Genomic DNA, 19,217 nt, shown 5'->3' on the forward strand with positions numbered 1-19,217 from the left:
CCTGTATCATGGCGCCACGTGAGGCAAGCTCCCTCAAACGAGGACGGGTATGTTTCACTACTTTGAGGGCGAATCATTTACTTACATACTATAGGCCACCGCCAATGCAGATTCACAAGACCAAAAGAAACCTCGGCGTTCTCAAAGGATTTCGAGTCAAGTTCATCCCCAAGACACACCAGTCAATTTGGACTACTTACCCACCCCAGTCACGGTTCCTCAATCTGCTACAGAGACTCGCAACAGGGTGACTGTAACACCCCCCGACAGCCCTCGCAAGGGCCGTCAACAAGATCCATCCCTACCCGAATTATCGCACACTCTCTCCTCGCCACCACGGACGGATACCCAGCAAGCTTCCCAGTTTGTATACCCACCGATAGCGTTTTCAGATGAAGTCAAGGACGAGGATGCTGAAGGGGTCTGGGGCTATCTGTTACCATTGGATGCGAACGGGGATGGTCCGCTGGTACTGAGAACGCGCAGTGGTTGTGATGATGATAAGAGTACTTCCAAACCCGACGGGAAAAAGGTTCAAAGATCCAAGTGCGCTAAATCGCCTGGTGGATTCTTGATTGGCCGTCATCCGGAATGTGGTGAGTGATGGTCATCGGTATCGAGTGTCATTCTCTGACCATCGACAGATCGTGTCCTTGAGGTTCCTACAATTTCAAACAGACATTTCCTCATATTTGCCGAAAAGAGGAATGGTGACATGGTTGCAATACTGGAGGATCTCTCCAGCAATGGGACTTTCGTCAATGATGCCATTGTTGGGCGCAATAAGCACCGGGAACTGGAGGATGGCGACGAAGTCTCAATTCTAAATCACGCCCGATTCATCTTTCGCTATCCTCGTACCCGTGAAACCAATGGTTTCCATCAGCAGTATCGGGTTCTTCAACAACTGGGCAAAGGCCACTTTGCAACTGTCTATTTGTGTGCCGAACGATCTACGGGAGACAAGTATGCAGTCAAGGTCTTCGAAAGACGCCTCAATGACTCGCAAAAATCGCAATCAGATGCTGCTTTGCAACAAGAGATCGCCCTCTTGATGGGTGTTCAGCACCCAAACCTGCTGTGTCTCAAGGAGTCATTCGATGAGAGCAACGGCGCTTATCTGGTACTTGAATTGGCACCCGAGGGGGAACTATTCAACTGGATTGTGAGAAATCAGAAAATGACTGAGGATGAAACTCGTGGTGTATTCCGTCAACTATTCGACGGACTGAAGTATCTGGTACGAGATTCCAAAGGTTCACCTACACAGTGTCGAATCAGCTAATGCGTTGTTAGCACGAACGGGGAATTGTGCATCGCGATATCAAGCCAGAGAATATCCTGGTTGCAGACAAAAATCTGACTGTGAAACTGGGTGATTTCGGCCTGGCCAAAATCATTGGCGAAGAATCTTTCACAACCACCCTGTAGGTGAAATGCATATGTGTACTAATGTGGGTTATGGCTAACTTTTCTTTCCAGCTGTGGTACACCATGCTGTGAGTCATGTCGTTGGACCTTAAACGCTAAGATCTTATACTAATTTTTGCAGATGTTGCGCCGGAGATCTTGCAAGACAACCGCCACCGAAGATACACAAAAGCGGTGGATGTATGGTCTCTCGGTGTTGTTCTCTATATCTGCCTTTGTGGCTTCCCACCGTTCTCGGATGAATTGAACACCCCCGAGAGCCCATTCACTCTCGCTCAGCAGATCAAGATGGGCAAGTTCGACTACCCGTCTCCGTATTGGGATTCGGTTGACGATTCTGCGTTGGAGCTAATTGATAGGATGCTTACTGTGGATGTCGACGAAAGGATCACGGTGGATGAGTGTCTTGAACATCCTTGGATGACCGGAAATCGCCCGAGTCTTACCGATAGCACAGATGGCCTAACTGGGGCTCTCGGTAACTTGGACTTCTCTAAGCGAAAGCTCCAACGACAGCGTACCTTGCTCAGCAGCGTCAATGACGTCCACATTAGTGAACATGCTGAAGGCAGTGAGGCACCTGTCAAAGTGTTCCGGAATGAAGCTGGGAAGCGCATCCATAATCGGCCAGCCAAGGCGTCCCAACGTGAAGTTTCGCCCAGTGACCACCGGGCCCCGCAAGATTTTATCAACATTGGAGAGCGTGGTGATCCCACGCTGTACGACAATTAGCGGTGGAATGATTGTGTATGGCTTGTCGATTATTATTCTTAATGGCTCTTGCGTGTACCTGGACTGGGATCATTTGGGATAAGGGGATGATCCATGTATAATTAGGTGGAAAATCAGGCGTCGAAATGCTCTACGAGTGAAGTCTCGAAACCTTGCAGAATATGTATAAACAACGCCAAAGAGGTCAAAAATGACAACCTCTATGTACTGAGTACATACTAGACTCGAGATCGCCAGGTACATACTGGAAGCGGGAGTGCCCTTAGCCGGAGTGGCGTGGTGTGCGGCGTGCCTGGCAGCCTGACTAGTAATCTGCCCTAAGAATAAGCCATATTCGGAGTAGATACAGCGCAAAAGTACAAGAATTGGTATTCAGGGGATCCGAGATTCGAGAATTATAAACGTATTAGGAGTTTGTAATAATCAATGAAGTAATTCAGCTATTTTAACTGGTTATTGGGTACTTCGTAGTACTTCGTACTTGGCTTGGCATAAATCTTCGATTTCTTCTAGGCCAGGGGCGGGTCCCTCACCGAATGATAACGGACTTAATTATTTCCCTCCTTTGCCTCCTCTGTTTATCCTTCGCCAACCATCTTGCTTTTTTTATTTGTACTTCTTTTGAGAGGCTAACAAACAGGGTCGCAGGTTCATCGTGAGCCTGTTTTTACTGTTGCGCTTCCTCTTCTCTTCCACCCCCCTTTTCCTCTCGACAACATGGGTCTCTTCTCAAGTTTCCTCGCAAGTTTCTGCGAGCATTGCTCGACGCAGTCAATCTACACTCTATTCAGCGTCGGGGCCCTGTCCTTCATTGCGCTATCAGTGGTGATCAATGTGCTACGCCAATTACTCTTCAAGAATCCCCATGAGCCCCCTGTGGTTTTCCACTGGTTCCCCTTTGTTGGAAGCACTATCAGCTATGGCATGGAGCCGTACAAGTTCTTCAACGAGGCACGCGCAAAGGTATGTCGGTCGCAGACTCATTGGTTGGCTTACATAGCAATTTCTAATCTTTGGCTTGAACACCGGCAGTATGGCGACATCTTCACATTTGTGCTCCTGGGCAAGAAGACCACGGTCTACCTAGGCACCAAAGGCAATGAGTTCATCCTCAATGGCAAGCTTCGCGATGTGAACGCCGAAGAGGTTTACTCCCCCCTCACCACCCCCGTCTTCGGTCGTCATGTCGTCTACGATTGCCCCAACGCTAAGCTCATGGAGCAGAAGAAGGTACGGGAGTGTGGACTGAACCGTGACGGCCACCTGCTGACTGTTATCTAGTTTGTGAAATTTGGTCTTACCTCCGAGGCACTCCGGTCCTACGTCCCATTGATTGCCAATGAAGTCGATGAATTTGTGAAGAACTCTCCAGCTTTCCAGGATCCCAAGGGCACTTTCAATGTATCCAAGGTTATTGCCGAGATCACGATCTACACAGCATCCCGCTCGCTGCAAGGACAGGAAGTCCGGGACCGGTTTGATTCCACCTTCGCTGAAATGTACCACGATCTCGACAAGGGTTTCGCTCCTATCAACTTTATGCTGCCTTGGGCTCCGCTCCCCCACAATCGCAAGCGCGATGCTGCACAGAAGAAGATGGCTGAAACATATATGGATATTATCAAGGCGCGCCGTGCATCTGGTGACAAGAAGAACTCCGAGGACATGGTTTGGAACCTGATGTCGTGCACCTACAAGGACGGTACCCCGATCCCCGATGAGGAGGTCGCCCACATGATGATCGCATTGCTTATGGCCGGCCAGCACTCTTCGTCCTCTACTGCGGCTTGGATCGTTCTGCGCCTGGCCACATGCCCTGAGCTTATGGAAGAGCTTTACGCAGAACAGCTCAAGGTTCTCGGCTCCGATCTTCCTCCTCTTACTCACGAAGGCGTTCAGAAGCTCGACTTACATTCCAAAGTGATCAAAGAGACTCTCCGTATTCATGCTCCTATTCACTCCATCATCCGTGCCGTCAAGAACCCCATGGTCGTGGAAGGCACTCCCTATGTTATTCCCACCACTCACAATCTCCTGTCTTCGCCCGGTGTTACCGCCCGCTCTTCGGAATATTTCCCTGAACCTCTGAAGTGGAATCCCCACCGCTGGGATGAGGCTGAGATCCCCAAGGACGAAGATGAGGAGCAGATTGACTATGGCTATGGACTCGTCACCAAGGGTACCAACAGCCCCTACCTGCCTTTCGGTGCTGGCCGCCATCGCTGTATTGGTGAGCAGTTCGCCTATGTGCAGCTTAGCACAATTCTGGCTGCCTTGGTGAGACATTTCAAGTTCTCCACCCCTAGCGCCGAGACGCCCTTCCCTGAGACAGACTATTCGGTAAGCGATACTATCTCTCGATCAACATTGTATTGAACTGACCACTTCCCAGTCCCTGTTCTCCAAACCTTTGGGTACATCCTTTGTTCAGTACGAGAAGCGTGGAGTTAAAGCATGACCGGAGTTTGATTTTTTGAAAAGATTCCATCCAAATGCTTGAAATTGGATTCTATACTTAATGTCCTCTATTGATGCAAGACCTAGTGTCAATCCGAGCCAAGGACGCTCGGTGGATTTGAACGGTCTAGCACAATGGTGTCTTTTTTATTCGCCTTGAAACGACTGTGCTCTATGTAAATTACGTGGCTTCTCGCCACTTGGGACCCTACGTTGTCTAATGTTTTGTCAAGTTACATTCTATCAGTTTAATCCTATTTCTCTTCTGGCATAGCTACCTGTCTGCTGCAAGTTTGTCTTGAAAAGAAAAATTGATCATGATTGCAATGATAGCAATAGTATAGTACAGTTTGTATACAAACATTCGGGCTCAGAAAAACAATATGCAAGATACACAAAGTGGTATTCCATCGTTCCCATTTACGCCTTCTTTCTCTCATCCAGCCTCTTCTGGTTCTGGACCTCCCGACGTCGGCGTTCACCGCCATCAACCTTGTGGCCCCGCTTGTCCTCCCACATGCCCTCCTGGATCGAGATAAGAGCCGCGGTACCATTGCTGCCCTTCAAAGGCTGCAGATACGGTCCCATTGGGAGAGAGCCACGGTGAACCTTCATGTGTGCAAATTGCTTGATCACTTCTTTCTTGCTGTAGTGATATCCAGTAGCATCAGGCGCCAGGTTGACCAGGGCCTTCACCATGCCAGGTGACAGTGTAGCGGAAGAAGTCTGGACACCGGCCTGTGCGCCTTGCTGTCCCAGACCCTTGGCACTCAGAGGCACTTCGACAACCCGCAATTGTGCCACACCATCAACCACGGTGTGTAGGTCGCCCCCGGGCCCGTACAGCCCATTTCTGAACTTCTCGCGCTTCCGGATCAGATACCGTCGCTGGCGGGCGGGTTCAATGCCAGCTTGGCGGAGCTGATCAGAGCTCCAGGTGAATAACTCCTCCCATGAGGGGATTTTGCTTGCTTGCTTCGACATTTCGCGGCCGATCAGTGTGAGGAATGTCGGGACGTCGGGAACGAAAGGGGTCGGAGATGGCACCGGCCGGGGCGCGTTCTTGTGGAGTGATCGAATGCATGAGTTGGAGATGGAGACAGCCTTGAACAGGCGTGAAGAGAAGCTGCCCAGCGGTGAATTGCGCATTGCCATGACGCTCATGGTGAGGGTGTTGCGGAAAGGTTGCCGCAAGCCCCGAACTTTCTCGTAACTTTCGGGCGTTTTTCACCACGGAAAAACGAATAAGAGGTGAAATACACTAGGATGATGTTGAGTGATAACTCGGGGATTGGCGGAGTTCCAGCAGTTGTCGAGGAATTGGCTGCGCGAAGTTGCCGTTGATTTGACCGAGAAATTTCGGGCGCCAACAAATTCCAGGATCAACGATACTCCGGGCCAGCCTAGGAAAGTAGGGAAGAGTGACATCGGCCTTCATGTTTCAATACTTGTCTTCACTTTGAAATATGAAAATGATCTCTTGATAATCTATGTGGCCACTCAGTACCTGTGGCTATTTTACACTCCTTTCCCTCCCTCATATTATAGAATCTGGCCTCTTGGCTCGATCGGCTTAAATATGGCACTCTCACCATTTGGCTCTCGTTCGCCGTCCATGACCGTACATTCCCCGAATACAGCAATCAGGCTAAGAGCTACAGCTGCCCAGAACTCAGTCGCTGGATCTACCGCAGCTGTGGCGAAGCCAATGCCGGATGGAGATCGCGAACTTACCGAACAACTGAATATCGAGGTCCGCGAGCGATATGTTAAAGGTGATCTGGATTATCATGCTCTAATGACTCGCATGCTGACAAGAAAATAGACAAGAAAGTAGGAGAAGGTACCTATGCTGTGGTATACGTCGGCCACCTCCAAGACGATCCATCATCCCGCGTTGCGATCAAGAAGATTAAAGTCAATGCCGAGTACAAGGATGGACTTGCGATGGATGCAGTCCGTGAAGTGAAGTACCTTCAAGAGCTGAAACATCCCAATGTTATCACCCTTCACGATGTGTTCTCCTCTAAGGATCAAAACCTCAGCTTGGTTCTCGAATTTCTTCCCGGGGGAGACCTTGAGATGCTCATCAAGGACAGTGATATCCACTACGGAGTGGCAGATATAAAGGCTTGGATGGGAATGCTTGCCCGAGGTGTATGGTGGTGCCATGAGAACTTTGTCCTCCACCGGGATATCAAGCCCAACAACCTGCTGATCGCGTCGGACGGGGAGGTTAAATTGGCGGATTTCGGTCTCGCGCGATCCTTTGCCGATCCTTTGTTCAACATGACCCATCAGGTCATCACTCGGTGGTACCGGCCGCCTGAGCTTCTCTACGGTGCGCGACAATACTCCGGCGCGGTCGACGTTTGGTCAATGGGGATGGTTTTCGCGGAGCTCCTACTACGGGTTCCCTTTGTGGCGGGCAGCACCGACTTGGATCAAATCACTAAGATTTGCGAGGCGTTTGGTACCCCTACCGAGGACAACTGGCCCGGAGTCAGCAAGTTACCTTACTACATTCCCACGGATAAGGCCCAAGTGGTGCCATTGCAGGGACGTGATTTCTTCCTGCGACAGTTCCCCACCGCAGGACCGGTGGGAGCAGATCTACTGATGTCGATGTGTGCACTTGACCCACGCAAGCGTAGTACGGCTGTCCAATGTCTACGGCACAATTGGTGGACGATGGACCCGCGACCGACTCAGAATCAAGATCTCCCACGAAAATCGGGCGGCACGCAAAAGATGGGAGATGATTTGACTCGACGCGGCGGTGAGTTGGACGAGGGCATGTTCAAAAATGCTGCCCGCCAATTGGATTTCGGAATGAAATGAAACCAATTTCCAACAAAGAAATCACGGAAAGAAAGCCAAGAATGGCGCTTAATAATGGGATTCTTGTTCTGCTTGACCCTCGAGCTAGGTAAAGACTGCATTGGCATCTGCAGCCACATATTATTGGCTTCGATCGGGATCGACTCGAATCCTCTTTGTCCTGCCTCCTTGATAAGTCATGTCAGGACACGGTCGGATCGACTTTCCACGAGTCCCTGTCAAGGTCGCGTCCAATTGAAGAGACTGCTTCCCTTACATGCCCTTGGAGTATTGTCCCTCACATATATTATGACTTTTATTTAGAAGAGAAGTCCAGAGATGGCGTGAACATCAATCTATCGTTCTCTTCTGATCTTAGTGGATCAAATCTCAAATGAGGATCAACGGCGCAGATGTAATTTCGATTTGGGGGTTTCCTTAGCCTCTTCCGTAGGCAGAATGGCAGATGGTCAATCTTTGCTTGATTTGAGTACGGAGATGAACCGGGATTTGCCAGGCGTGCAAAGGCTGTGGTAGTGTGTACGGAGTGTCAACTCCTTATAAAGGATAGTAAGCCTTGATTAGAAGGGAGTTGTAAGGTACTAGTACTTGTAGGTAGTTACTCGTAGGTAACCAAACTATTTAGGTAGCTAGGTACCGAGTATATACCTTGGTTAGCTACGATCTGATCCATGGGGAGGAGCTGATTTGACCTGATTTGCCCCCCTTTTTTCCTTCCTTTTTCCCTCCCAAGGGTCTGAAACCTCTGATTGGACGAAGGGGCTCTATTTGCTTTTGTTTTCCCCCTTTTTATTCTTACAACTATACATTGTTAAGATGTTAGGACTACTTCATATATACAGTACACAGTACAAACCTATAACAACATGATCGGGATAGAAGAAGGAACTCCCACTTGAACACCTAGGGATCAAGGATAGAAGGAGACAAATAAATAGGTATACCTTAAAACAATGTACACAGTACAATCAAATGTACAAACTAAATAATTCTTAATAATTAAGCCTGGCCCCGACTCTTCTCTTCTCTCTGCGGGGGGCAACTCGGATACTTTGACGCCTCTTTCTCTCATTCTTTTTTTCTCCCCTCTGGGCTTATTCGCGTCTTAGCTGTATCGATCTTTTTTCATATCATTTTGCCACTTCAAATCTCGCGTGAATTGCCGCAATTTCAACGTCGCATGGTTGTTTGTATCGGTGAGTACCCGAAACCTCAGTCACAATGTGTATCTGGATCTGCATGCGTTCGCTATTGGAGACTGCATCTTCCTTTTGAGGAATGCAAGTGGCATGACCGTTTCCTGAAGCTTGTCCGGTCCAGTCAAGCATCCAACTCTTGTCTCAAATGGTTCATTTTGCTAATCTCGTGGTGAATGTCAGGCCTATCCGAACAACTCTTCCATCGGCCTACATGACCGTCGCGCTCAATTCTTCTTGATAAATTCATCCATGCCTATTCGACAACATAGGTACTAGGGACCGCTTGAAAAATCACCATGGCCTCGATGTCGACTTTACCCCAGCCTTCGCGGCCAGTCACAAACCCTCCGGGATCATTACCAACCCTCTCCAACCCCAAACCCAGAAAGACGATATCTTCCGACACACCGCGGGCTGCATCTCCTTACCAGACATCAAAACTACGAACGCCCTCCAGCCCCAAACCTTCGCCGAAGTCACCTCTATCAACTTCCAACTCAACCTCTAACCTGCACGCGGCCCGGTCAGCTTCCATTGGGCGCAGTCCGAGTAGCCCGGATAAGTCTTTGCGCCGGACCATCAGCATTGCCTCGTTCCCTCAACCACCAAAAGCCAGCAGCCGTCCCTCCACTGCATCCTCGATATCGGGAATCCAAGGTGCTACTGTCAGTGTGCGACCCCAGAGAAGCTCGCGTCTGAGCACAGGAACCACGAGCAGCTATCGAAGCTCGAAAACCCCGTCGTTGCTCAGTGGGGGAGGAGAGGGCAAGTTCATATCAAGTACGGATGCACGAGATCCAGAGGCATCTCCTCCCCACAGCAGAAGTTCCTCCGCCCAAGGATCTTGCTCAACGAGTGCGACGACATTTGAGGATGCGGATGATGGGACAGGTAAAACGGGCTCCAAGCCAAAAGAGATCAAGGGCAACGTGCTTGTCAGTGTCCGTGTTCGTCCCGACAATAACACTGGGGGAGAGACCCCCAGAAATCATGGCGAATGGTCTGTCGATAGCCGCAAAAGCCTCATCTCCTACCGCGGGAAAGAAGCGGGCGATTATTTTTATGGTAAGACATGATCCAAACATCTCACTCGGCTCCTTACCAATGGTCCCAACTAACTCTCCATCAGACAATGTCTTCAGTCCACAAGAAAATAACGCCAAGGTCTACGATTCAGCAGCTAAACGCCTTGTCCGGCGTGTCATGGAGGGCTATCACGGAACGGTCTTTGCATATGGTATGACGGGGACTGGAAAGACGTTCTCGATGCAAGGCACAGCGACGTCTCCGGGTGTAATACCGCTCGCAATCACCGACATCTTCTCTTTCATCAGAGAGACCCCGCATCGGGAGTTCTTGCTGCGGGTCAGCTATCTGGAAATCTATAATGAGAAGATTAACGATCTGCTTTCCGCTTCTGCTGCCAACGGCCCTGGGGGGACCCAGGAAGAAATCAAGCTGCGAGAGGATAGCAAACGAGGAGTATATGCAACGCCGCTCAAGGAAGAGATTGTGCAAAGCCCGACACAGCTCCTGCGTGTCATTGCCCGCGGTGACCATGCACGACGCACGAGTAGTACACAATTCAATGCGCGCAGCTCTCGAAGTCACGCGGTGGTTCAGATCGTGGTGGAGAGTCGAGAGCGAGTGCCCTCGCGCAACTCTCAAGATAAGCGCGCCGGGATCGCCCCGGGGGTGTGCGGGTGTCAACCCTGAGTTTGATCGATTTAGCTGGCTCCGAGCGTGCCGCTGACGACAAGGAACGACGGACAGAGGGTGCCCATATCAACAAGAGTCTCCTCACTCTGGGCACCATTATCTCCCGACTCTCGGAGAATAAGGACAAACAAGGCAATCCCACAGACCGCGATGGGAGGCATCTGCCTTACCGGGATAGCAAGTTGACTAGACTCCTACAGCCAGCTCTGTCCGGTGGCTCGCTGGTCAGTATTCTGTGCACCATTCAACTCACCAGCGGGATCAACTCGCACACCGGTGAAACTTTGAACACCATGAAATTTGCTGCTCGGGCGAAGAATAATATTGTCAGTCATGCCAAAAAGGCCGAGGAGGCATACGGCAGCGGTGGCGGTGATTCGGGGAGCCGGGTACTGCTCGAACGGTATCGCATGGAAATCCAGGCTCTCCGCGGTCAGCTGGATTCTCAGGCCAAATCCCAAGCAGAGAAGGAACTCAAATGGGATGAACAGCAATATGAAAAGGAAGCCCAGGTCCGACATGAAGAACAAGTATTGGAGATGCAGTTGGCCCGGACCGCGCTTAAAGAGCGTATCGAGCATCTCAACCGCCTGATCTTGAGTTCCAAGTCCACTGGGGTGAACACTCATAACAGCCTATCTGCGTTTGGGCGTCTTTCTCGGATGTCTACCACAGATTCCGGGACGCGATCCCTACGTTCTTCCGCCAGCCAATCTACACTGGGTGCCGGCCATTCATCGATACGACCCATCTCGTTCATGTCGGTCAATAGCAACGATCCGTCGGTCATGCCATATCCGGGAGGGCCATTTGGAAACGACTCTGAGGATGATCTCGGGGAGTTCGGCGATGGCAGAGCTAGTTTGCAACGACAGGTTACTGCCTTGCAAGCTGACCTCGGGGACAAAAATCGATACATCTCCACCCTGGAGCGCCGGTTGCTCCAGGCAAGACGATCCAGTCATTCACGGATGTCAGTCGGCGTTAAGCCGACGAATACGACGATTGCCGAACATCCAGATCTCTCTGCTTTGGTCCGTGAGAAGGATATGGAGATCAATGAGCTCCGGTTGCAGCTCGATGACAAGGATCGCATGCTTGCTGCTCTCCGATCTGCAGCCCGGCATCGAGATTTGGCTACTGTGACCGGTGACTCCCAATCCTCAGACCTGAAACCCAAAAGTGGCTCCGCCGCTGGGGATGCAGACAATCTGGCTGGGACCGATGGCTCTGTTGCGCAATCTGAGAGTCCCGGCAGGCGTCCCTTGTCCGGTAGAAGTGAAAAGGTGGACGAAGGGAAAAACATGGACGAAGTCTCACGGATGCTGGAGGAAATGATCCAGAGCCGTGCAGAAAGCGGGCACCTGGCTAAGGACAAAAGCCTCGCTACTGAAAGCCGACGAGTGTCCTCATCGGCGGAAGTGCCGGCCTTAAATCCCAGCGCTCCCCCGTGGGATCCAGACCTTCGCTCATCTTTCCGGGGATGATGGAAATTTTCGATGCAATTTCTTGTTTCCTGTGCTTCTGCGGAAAATGTTTCCTTGTTATTTGCTCTGATACCCAATTGATAGGTTTTCTTTCTTGCGTGTGTATCTAATTTTCAAACGACGTCTCGAGATCGAGTGTGTGATTCTATTGTTCAAGTATGTGCCTGTTTAACTAAACCTCGGGTATGTTCAGTGACTGAGTGAGCAAAAGCGGCATGGAGTACGAGACCGAAAAAGAAGATCTCAGTATCTGCCAGGTATCATTCTCCTCTGAAGTTACATATAATCAACTATGCTGTACAATATGCGCCTAAACTCTCCACATGTTGAGTCTGTGGGGAAATTTTGTACAAAGAGTATGCCTGATCAAGAGATGATCTCCAACTCGCCTTCCCTGTCCTTGGCATAAACGTCTTTCCACTGATCCCAGAGGCGTATCAGCTCCTCCACATATCGAGAATGCAGTTCATCGATGTACTGATCATTTATCTTGTCGCGGTTCGGTTGCTGCATGACCGGAATTGGTCGTCCGACCACAATATTCAGAGGATTGCGGTATGGCATCAGTCCAACATCGTAGTTGAAAACTCCGCGTGCATGAAACAGCGGTATAGTGAATCCTAAAGTCCGCTTCACAAGCATCTGGATCTTATGGATGATCGGGTGCTGATTCGAGTCTACTTGATCGTATAGGTCATTTTCACCAAATGCTAGGACAGGCACCAGATCGGCCCCGGTTCGAATAGCGAGCTTGACAAACCCTTTGCGTCTTTTCAACACCAGCCGCACAGAATTAGGCCGGGCATTGAGGGATTCACGAGCACCCCCGACAACGATCGTTATTGCGCGTCCCATGCCCTCGTTATCTGCACCCCCTTTCGTGAGAATGTTCTCACAGGATTCCCGAGAAACACTGGCGAGTCCCATAGCAAGTGCGTATTCTCGATAGAAAGGAATGCGGAAGTTCGCGTCGAGTGTTAAGAGGGTGTTGGTGATTCCCGGAAAGAGCTTGGAGAAGCCCAAGGCCTCTGTCCCAAACGCGGCAAATGCACCATGGGAGATGATCCCATGTGGGTGATAGCCAAAGATGTATTTCTTCGTCGGTGGAAGCGACTCCTCGCGGTGAAGACGAGCAGGAAAGTAAGAGGCGTACACTTTCCAGATAGGCAGCGAGCGCAGGAATGGGCTACGGCCCTTCAGGTCCCCCGACGTAGCTGCGGTGGAAAAAAGAGAGATGTAGACAAGATATGGAACCAGAAGGGGCCAGAATAACGGAATGGCACAGGTGAAGAAGAAACTGGTCAGAAAGATCGCGATGGTCAGAGTGTGACATAGTACCACAAACGTTTGGAGACGTCGTTGAAGGCCAATATTCAATGGCGCCCAGTGGACTCTAGTTCCTGTCAGTTACGGGCGACTAGAAGCTATGTTGGGTATATGACTTGCCGTTTCCTTCCACGACTCGGCTGAGAGCTAGGTCCCGAGGAACGACCAGTTGAGCGGGCCTCACCATTCATTGTTGTAGTAGGACGCTCGCTCTGCAGTCAAGCACAATTCTGTACGGCTCCCTGGCTCAGCCCAGTTGCTGTACAGGGCGAGAAATGCTCGGCCCTTGAAAGTTGCCAGAGATAGTCGGAGCTGCGGGCCACCTAGAAAAGCTGCTTATGGAGTATTCGGCGCAACCTGTTGGGTCTCAGGATGTCAGTCGGGGTATTTGCGTTCCCGTAATGGCGAACAATTGACTATTAGGGGCATACGATAAATCGTCAATGAGGTGAAGATATGACGTTGATTGTGGATACCTTGCGCGAAGGCACCAGCATCCCGAGGTCGGACGAACGCCCTAGCTTAGTAATCTAGCCCTGGCTGGAGCCCTGTTCTTGATATGATCACAACCATGTGTAAGGTACTTGGTACCTATACATAGATTAGGTTTATTAATTATACAATATACACAGTGTACCAACTGCGAAACGATAGTACGCAGTATCTACCATGTTCAATGTGGGATTTGATTGGTTTATTGAATAGGGGGAAATCATGAAAGTTGCAAAACACCGAATAACTCCAACATTTTATGTCCAATGCGCTTCAGATGCAGGTTTGCGAAACTCTATGCTTTGATCATGAAGATCTGGAACCATGTTAGCAGGTAAATACAAGAAGTAGTCACCGCACAGCTTACCTCGTTGAGAGACTTGTCGTCCATGATAGCTCTTTTCTTCTGGGCAATATGGCGTGACCGAGTGACATTTCGTCCCATAGGCCGCCGCTCCCTGGATATTGTTGCTGCTGCCTTCACTCCTGGTTCAGGTGTCTTGTCTGAAGAATCGGCCTTTCTCTTCTTGGACTTCTTTTTCTTCTTCGATTCCGAGCTCGAGTCATTCCCATCCGTATCGTCTCGGGAACGCGACTTTTTGGACTTGGACTTGGATTTCGACTTGGATTTGGATTTGCGGGCTGGGACATCCGATTCGCTTGAGGTCTCGGCATCCTCAGTGGTTTTTGTACGCTTTTCCTTGTCCGATTTGGATTTCTCGGGAACCGTATCCCTGGGGGCTGGTTCGGGGATTTCGGACTCTTTTTCCTGCGCCAGAAGTCCACCACTGACGAACCTGACTTCCGGGAATTTTAGAGCAGCATACCGAGCTAATCGGACATTGTCGCGCTTTTGTTCGTCCTTCTTTAATTCCACTTCGCTTTTGCCGTTGAGTCGCCCAAGTAACCCTTTGAAGGCATCGAGCCCAGTCGGTTCCATCTCTCGCCCAATGCGAGCACCCAACCCAAGAGTGTCGTCCTTGAGTGTGACTTTGATGTGAGAAGCACTGGCGGCGGTTAACATGTTGGCGTGCGCGGCATCTTTTGCACCCAGGAGACTTCCGGGGGTCCAGCCTTGAGAGCTCATGATCCGATGCCCGAACCCAGTTGTGGACCGGGTCCAGTTGGTATTGTTGGGATCATTGCCGATTTTGGTGCTCCTAGTCAGGGATTAGGGGACAGTTCAAGAAAAGTCTGACAAATTGCATACCTGCGTGGCCCTGCCAAGCCCATAATTAATAAATCTTGGATCAAGAGATCTATATTGGAGTTGAATGTCAGAAAGATCTCAAAAAAAAAGTCCAAAAAAAAAGTCCAAAAAAAAAGTCGATCAGTTCCCGCGGGTAGGATCAAGATGAGTAAGCAATCGATAAGGCCCTCAGACCTTATCACATGATCCAAATATTCTGCCGTATTTTTGGTGCGCTAAACCTAATCAGATTGCTTCCCGATCAAAGTCCCTGGAAATGCTGAGTCATTATGGCTGGAAGCAGCAGGCGGTGTATTTGGCCATGCACCGCCTTTCGCAGGGGACTAGGTAGTTGAGGGGACTGAGGTAACCGACGTCGCAGACTCGACGACCAACAATCTCAGCCCAATAATATTCTTCTTTTTGAACTTGGAGGAATTTCCATTGCAGATATTGGGGGCTCGAGGGTAATTTTTCCATGGTATTTTCAGACTCTTGGGGCAGAAGGGTTCTCTCCTGCGGTATATAAATCACCGAAGTAGGATAAAAAGTATTGATGTGGCAGTAAGCTATGCCACTGCTTCTTCCCGCACATTGATATCTCTCGCGCATCATGCCGAATATTCGCGTTCTCTGTCGAGATCAGCCCCAGCGTACGATTGCGCTGGTCTCCTCGGACCAAGCTCTAGTGTTTCATCACACATCAACCGATACCGCTGCGAAGGGGAGCCGCCGCTGTCAACTTGAGTTCACAGACTCGGAGTCTGTGGATCTGGAAGACTACAGGCCATTGGGATATGGACACGGCACCCTTGGCCTTGTTACTCTCAACGAAGATGTATTTGTCTGCGTCGTCACAAGCTCCTCGCAAGCTGCCACTGTGAAGCCTGGAGAAACCGTGTCCAAGATTGACAATGTAGGCTTCTGTATGTTTCCTATGCATCTCTGTGGTCGAATCGTCACTCACAAATTCAGATTGTCTCAATAGCTCAGAATATGAGTACGGCCTTGACTATGAGGGCGGTTCTCAATTCGCCGCCGAGGAGCGACTTGGCACGGATGGGAAGGACGTGGTAACCGACCACCCTTTTCTGGCTCTGAAGAAGCTGCTTGGAGATGGAAGTTTCTACTACAGTCTCGATTTCAATCTCACAGATCGCTTGCAGGACCGGTAAGTTAACAGTACCTTGCTCTTGTCAATTCGCTGCCTCGTGTTTATGCCCTAACCATGCTCAAGGGCCGACAAATCTGCCGCATTCGACATCGACAGCCTTGACGAAGACATGCTTTGGAATTCTTACATGATAAGCCCGCTTCTCCTCTTCCGAAGCCACTTACCGCCAGCCGACAGAGCCAAACTAGATGCGTCTCAGATGTTAACCTGTGTGATTCGAGGTTTTGCCAGTACGCTCAAAATTCCAGCCACTGTCCCAATTCTCCCTCACGTGCGAACAAATCTACCCTCCATGTTGACGGTAATATCTCGACAATCGTCTCGGCGTGCTGGCACGAGATTCAACTCCAGAGGTATCGATGACGATGGGCACGTCGCCAATTTCGTGGAAACCGAGACTATATTGTGGGTTGCACCGGGAATTGTGTTCTCGTATGTTCAGGTCCGAGGCTCAGTGCCCATTTTCTGGGAACAGGCCCCAGGTCTCATTCCGGGACAACAAAAGATCGAGGTCACGCGATCGAGCGAGGCAACACAGCACGCATTCAATCAACACTTTGAATCGCTGGAGCTTGAATATGGCGCCGTACATGTCGTCAATCTGCTGACCGAACTGAAGCCCGGGGAAGCTGAGTTGTCGGCCAAGTTTCGTCAGCATATCAGCAGAAGCTCGACTAGACAAAAAGAGGGTACAGGAACTTCACCGCGCCGTAGCCTGTTGAGAATGACTGAATATGATTTCCTCGCTGAGACGCGAGGCCCTTCGGGATATGAAGCGAGCTCTCAGATTAAACACGAGCTTATCAATTCGTTGGACGGATTTTCTTACTTTTTGTCCGAAGATTCGAGTCGTCCTAAAAGCAGCCTCGATGACAGAGACGACGCGGTGAACGGCTCTTCCGTCATTTTGCAGCAAGAGGGTGTCTTTCGCACCAATTGTCTGGATTGCCTTGACAGAACAAACCTCGTCCAGACCATTATTAGTTCGATGGCGTTTGAGTCATTCCTATCACAGCAAGGTGGCAGGCTCAGCTCAGACTTGCAGGTTCGGCACTCGACCATCTGGGCCGACAATGGCGATGCTCTCTCAAAAATTTATGCCGGGACAGGAGCTCTCAAATCCTCTTTTACACGACACGGAAAGATGTCACTTGCAGGAGCGCTTGCAGATGCCCGAAAGAGTGCCACTAGGCTTTACGTCAACAATTTCACGGACAAGGCTCGACAAAGGACGATTGATCTGCTCTTGGGTAGACTAGCAAATCAAGTGCCTGTGTATCTTTATGACCCGATCAATGATCTGGTCGGGGAGGAGCTGAACCGCCGCGCTCTGGAATACTCGTCGCGCGAACAAGTCCGATTTTGGGTCGGTACCTTCAATGTGAATGGACGTAATGAGGGCCCAGGCACAGATCTCACACCGTGGCTGTTCCCAAAGTCAGATGAGTCCTATGAAGATCCCGCGATTTTCGTCGTAGGATTTCAGGAAATTGTCGCCCTGAGTCCTCAGCAAATCATGTCCACCGATCCCAGTACCCGCAAAGTCTGGGAAAGGGCAGTTTACGATTGTTTGAACGCACATTCGAGAATGAGAGGGACTGGGGGATATGTGCACCTGAGAAGTGGCCAGCTAGTCGGCGCTGCTATTTTGCTTTACGTGAAAGTTGACGCGTTGAAATATATCAAGAATGTCGAAGGCAGCGTCAAGAAGGTAAGATATCTCAAAGTCCCCATGGTTAGGGTCGCTCTGACTGAGGTATACAGACGGGCTTGTCTGGCATTGCTGGCAATAAGGGCGGCTGTGCTATTCGCTTCGACTTTTCCAATACGAGTGTCTGCTTCGTTACCGCCCATCTTGCAGCCGGGTTTGCGAATTATGACGAAAGAAACAGAGATTACGAGATCATTGATCGAGGGCTGCGGTTTCAGAAGAACCGGTCAATCGCTGACCATGATGCAGTGATCTGGCTGGGGGATTTCAACTACCGTATCGGACTAAGCAACTCGAGCGCAAGAGAGCTTATCCTGCAGCAGGACTATCAAAGACTATATGACAATGACCAAGTGAGTCGGATTCCTTTCTGGTACTGAGACTGGCCTAACAGTCACAGTTGAATCTACAAATGGTAGCAGGCAGAGTATTCCAGTTCTATTCAGAAGGGCCGATCAACTTTCCACCCACTTACAAATACGACGTCGGAAGAGACAATTATGACACATCGTAAGTCTCTTATGATATATTCAATCTGGAGATGTCTGACACATGGCAGCGAGAAAGCGCGAATCCCTGCATGGTGCGACCGAGTCCTATGGAGAGGGGCCAATTTGCGCCAGACAAACTATCAGACTGCAGAGTTGAGAGTATCTGATCACCGTCCAGTCTGGGCTACATTTGATTGTATTATCGACATTGTCGATCACGCACTAAAAGAGGCGCTTAGACGGTCAATATACGCGGAAAAGCAGGGCCATGGCCAAACTTCCCTTGCAGACTCTACATCTCTGTTGGATCTGGATGACGACGAGATTCCTCCGCAGTTCTCGATTGCACCTGGTCTACCACCGGCCAGCTCCGATAGAAGCCGATGGTGGTTGGACAATGGTAAGTGTTTAGCCCTTGGCATGGCGAGCTCGCTAACGCATGACAGGCGCATCGGTGAAAGCAACGGTTCAACCGCCAAAGGAAGGGCTCATTGCAAATACCCAGCGCAAGTCCAATCCATTCCTCGCAGACACCGACTGGGTAGCAAGCCCGAGTTCGGCGGAGGATAAGAAAGCAGATCCTGTTCCGGTCGTGGGGAAGCCCATGCTACCCCCGCGGAATGGGGCTTTTGAATCACCAACGGCATCCGAGCCATCACAGGCAGTCGACCTTGGGAGAGTACCACCGGCTGTGCCTCGTAAGCCGCTAGCGCTAAGTTCCCAAACGAATGGTGGGACCATAACCCCCAGTGGTCAACACATGTCAAGACAGGGTAGTCCAGGGAGTGGCGTGGCTGCTGGCGTGGACTCTACAGATCTCCTCAGCGACTCGGCCAGAGAGCATATTGATTGGAAGCCACTTCTTCAATAATAACGCCTCATTGGTTCATATCCCAATTTAATCTCTGTCTTGAAACCCGGATGGTTGGATACTGGATACCCTTCAGAGTAGCTATATCACAGCATCT

At 50.3% G+C, this 19,217-nt stretch overlaps 8 protein-coding genes across 8 annotated transcripts; 5 read left to right on the top strand and 3 right to left on the bottom strand.

The window, feature by feature from the left end:
- Positions 1 to 8: 8 nt before the first annotated feature.
- N7515_008425 (uncharacterized protein) lies at positions 9 to 2,163 on the top strand (the record flags this gene model as incomplete). Its single annotated transcript, XM_056669169.1, has 6 exons — positions 9 to 47; positions 95 to 596; positions 645 to 1,240; positions 1,297 to 1,427; positions 1,483 to 1,499; positions 1,553 to 2,163. The coding sequence occupies 6 exons, from the start codon at positions 9 to 11 to the stop codon at positions 2,161 to 2,163; spliced, it is 1,896 nt and encodes a 631-aa protein (XP_056518999.1).
- Positions 2,164 to 2,880: 717 nt separating this feature from the next.
- On the top strand, positions 2,881 to 4,621 carry N7515_008426 (cytochrome P450; the record flags this gene model as incomplete). The annotated part of the gene is made up of 4 exons (XM_056669170.1): positions 2,881 to 3,126; positions 3,196 to 3,393; positions 3,445 to 4,503; positions 4,556 to 4,621. The coding sequence occupies 4 exons, from the start codon at positions 2,881 to 2,883 to the stop codon at positions 4,619 to 4,621; spliced, it is 1,569 nt and encodes a 522-aa protein (XP_056519000.1).
- Positions 4,622 to 5,040: 419 nt separating this feature from the next.
- Positions 5,041 to 5,784, bottom strand: N7515_008427 (mitochondrial 37S ribosomal protein mS41; the record flags this gene model as incomplete). The annotated part of the gene is made up of 1 exon (XM_056669171.1): positions 5,041 to 5,784. The coding sequence occupies one exon, from the start codon at positions 5,782 to 5,784 to the stop codon at positions 5,041 to 5,043; it is 744 nt and encodes a 247-aa protein (XP_056519001.1).
- Positions 5,785 to 6,199: 415 nt separating this feature from the next.
- Positions 6,200 to 7,461, top strand: kin28 (TFIIH complex serine/threonine-protein kinase subunit KIN28; the record flags this gene model as incomplete). Its single annotated transcript, XM_056669172.1, has 2 exons — positions 6,200 to 6,395; positions 6,446 to 7,461. The coding sequence occupies 2 exons, from the start codon at positions 6,200 to 6,202 to the stop codon at positions 7,459 to 7,461; spliced, it is 1,212 nt and encodes a 403-aa protein (XP_056519002.1).
- Positions 7,462 to 8,956: 1,495 nt separating this feature from the next.
- N7515_008429 (putative kinesin family protein (KipA)) lies at positions 8,957 to 11,866 on the top strand (the record flags this gene model as incomplete). Its single annotated transcript, XM_056669173.1, has 3 exons — positions 8,957 to 9,725; positions 9,790 to 10,355; positions 10,403 to 11,866. The coding sequence occupies 3 exons, from the start codon at positions 8,957 to 8,959 to the stop codon at positions 11,864 to 11,866; spliced, it is 2,799 nt and encodes a 932-aa protein (XP_056519003.1).
- A 366-nt stretch (positions 11,867 to 12,232) lies between these two features.
- N7515_008430 (uncharacterized protein) lies at positions 12,233 to 13,379 on the bottom strand (the record flags this gene model as incomplete). Its single annotated transcript, XM_056669174.1, has 2 exons — positions 12,233 to 13,259; positions 13,309 to 13,379. 2 exons carry the CDS (start codon positions 13,377 to 13,379, stop codon positions 12,233 to 12,235), a joined length of 1,098 nt encoding a protein of 365 aa, XP_056519004.1.
- Positions 13,380 to 13,979: 600 nt separating this feature from the next.
- Positions 13,980 to 14,917, bottom strand: pxr1 (telomerase inhibitor/ribosome biogenesis protein PXR1; the record flags this gene model as incomplete). The annotated part of the gene is made up of 3 exons (XM_056669175.1): positions 13,980 to 14,000; positions 14,052 to 14,844; positions 14,895 to 14,917. 3 exons carry the CDS (start codon positions 14,915 to 14,917, stop codon positions 13,980 to 13,982), a joined length of 837 nt encoding a protein of 278 aa, XP_056519005.1.
- Positions 14,918 to 15,486: 569 nt separating this feature from the next.
- On the top strand, positions 15,487 to 19,120 carry N7515_008432 (SacI domain and endonuclease/exonuclease/phosphatase family protein; the record flags this gene model as incomplete). Its single annotated transcript, XM_056669176.1, has 7 exons — positions 15,487 to 15,799; positions 15,849 to 16,044; positions 16,111 to 17,758; positions 17,812 to 18,111; positions 18,159 to 18,268; positions 18,318 to 18,649; positions 18,696 to 19,120. The coding sequence occupies 7 exons, from the start codon at positions 15,487 to 15,489 to the stop codon at positions 19,118 to 19,120; spliced, it is 3,324 nt and encodes a 1,107-aa protein (XP_056519006.1).
- Positions 19,121 to 19,217: the final 97 nt, after the last annotated feature.

Source organism: Penicillium bovifimosum (genome assembly GCF_028826915.1).
Source record: "Penicillium bovifimosum strain IBT 22155 chromosome Unknown utg000006l_segment0_segment0, whole genome shotgun sequence".
In the NCBI taxonomy this organism is placed as follows: Eukaryota; Fungi; Ascomycota; class Eurotiomycetes; order Eurotiales; family Aspergillaceae; genus Penicillium; species Penicillium bovifimosum.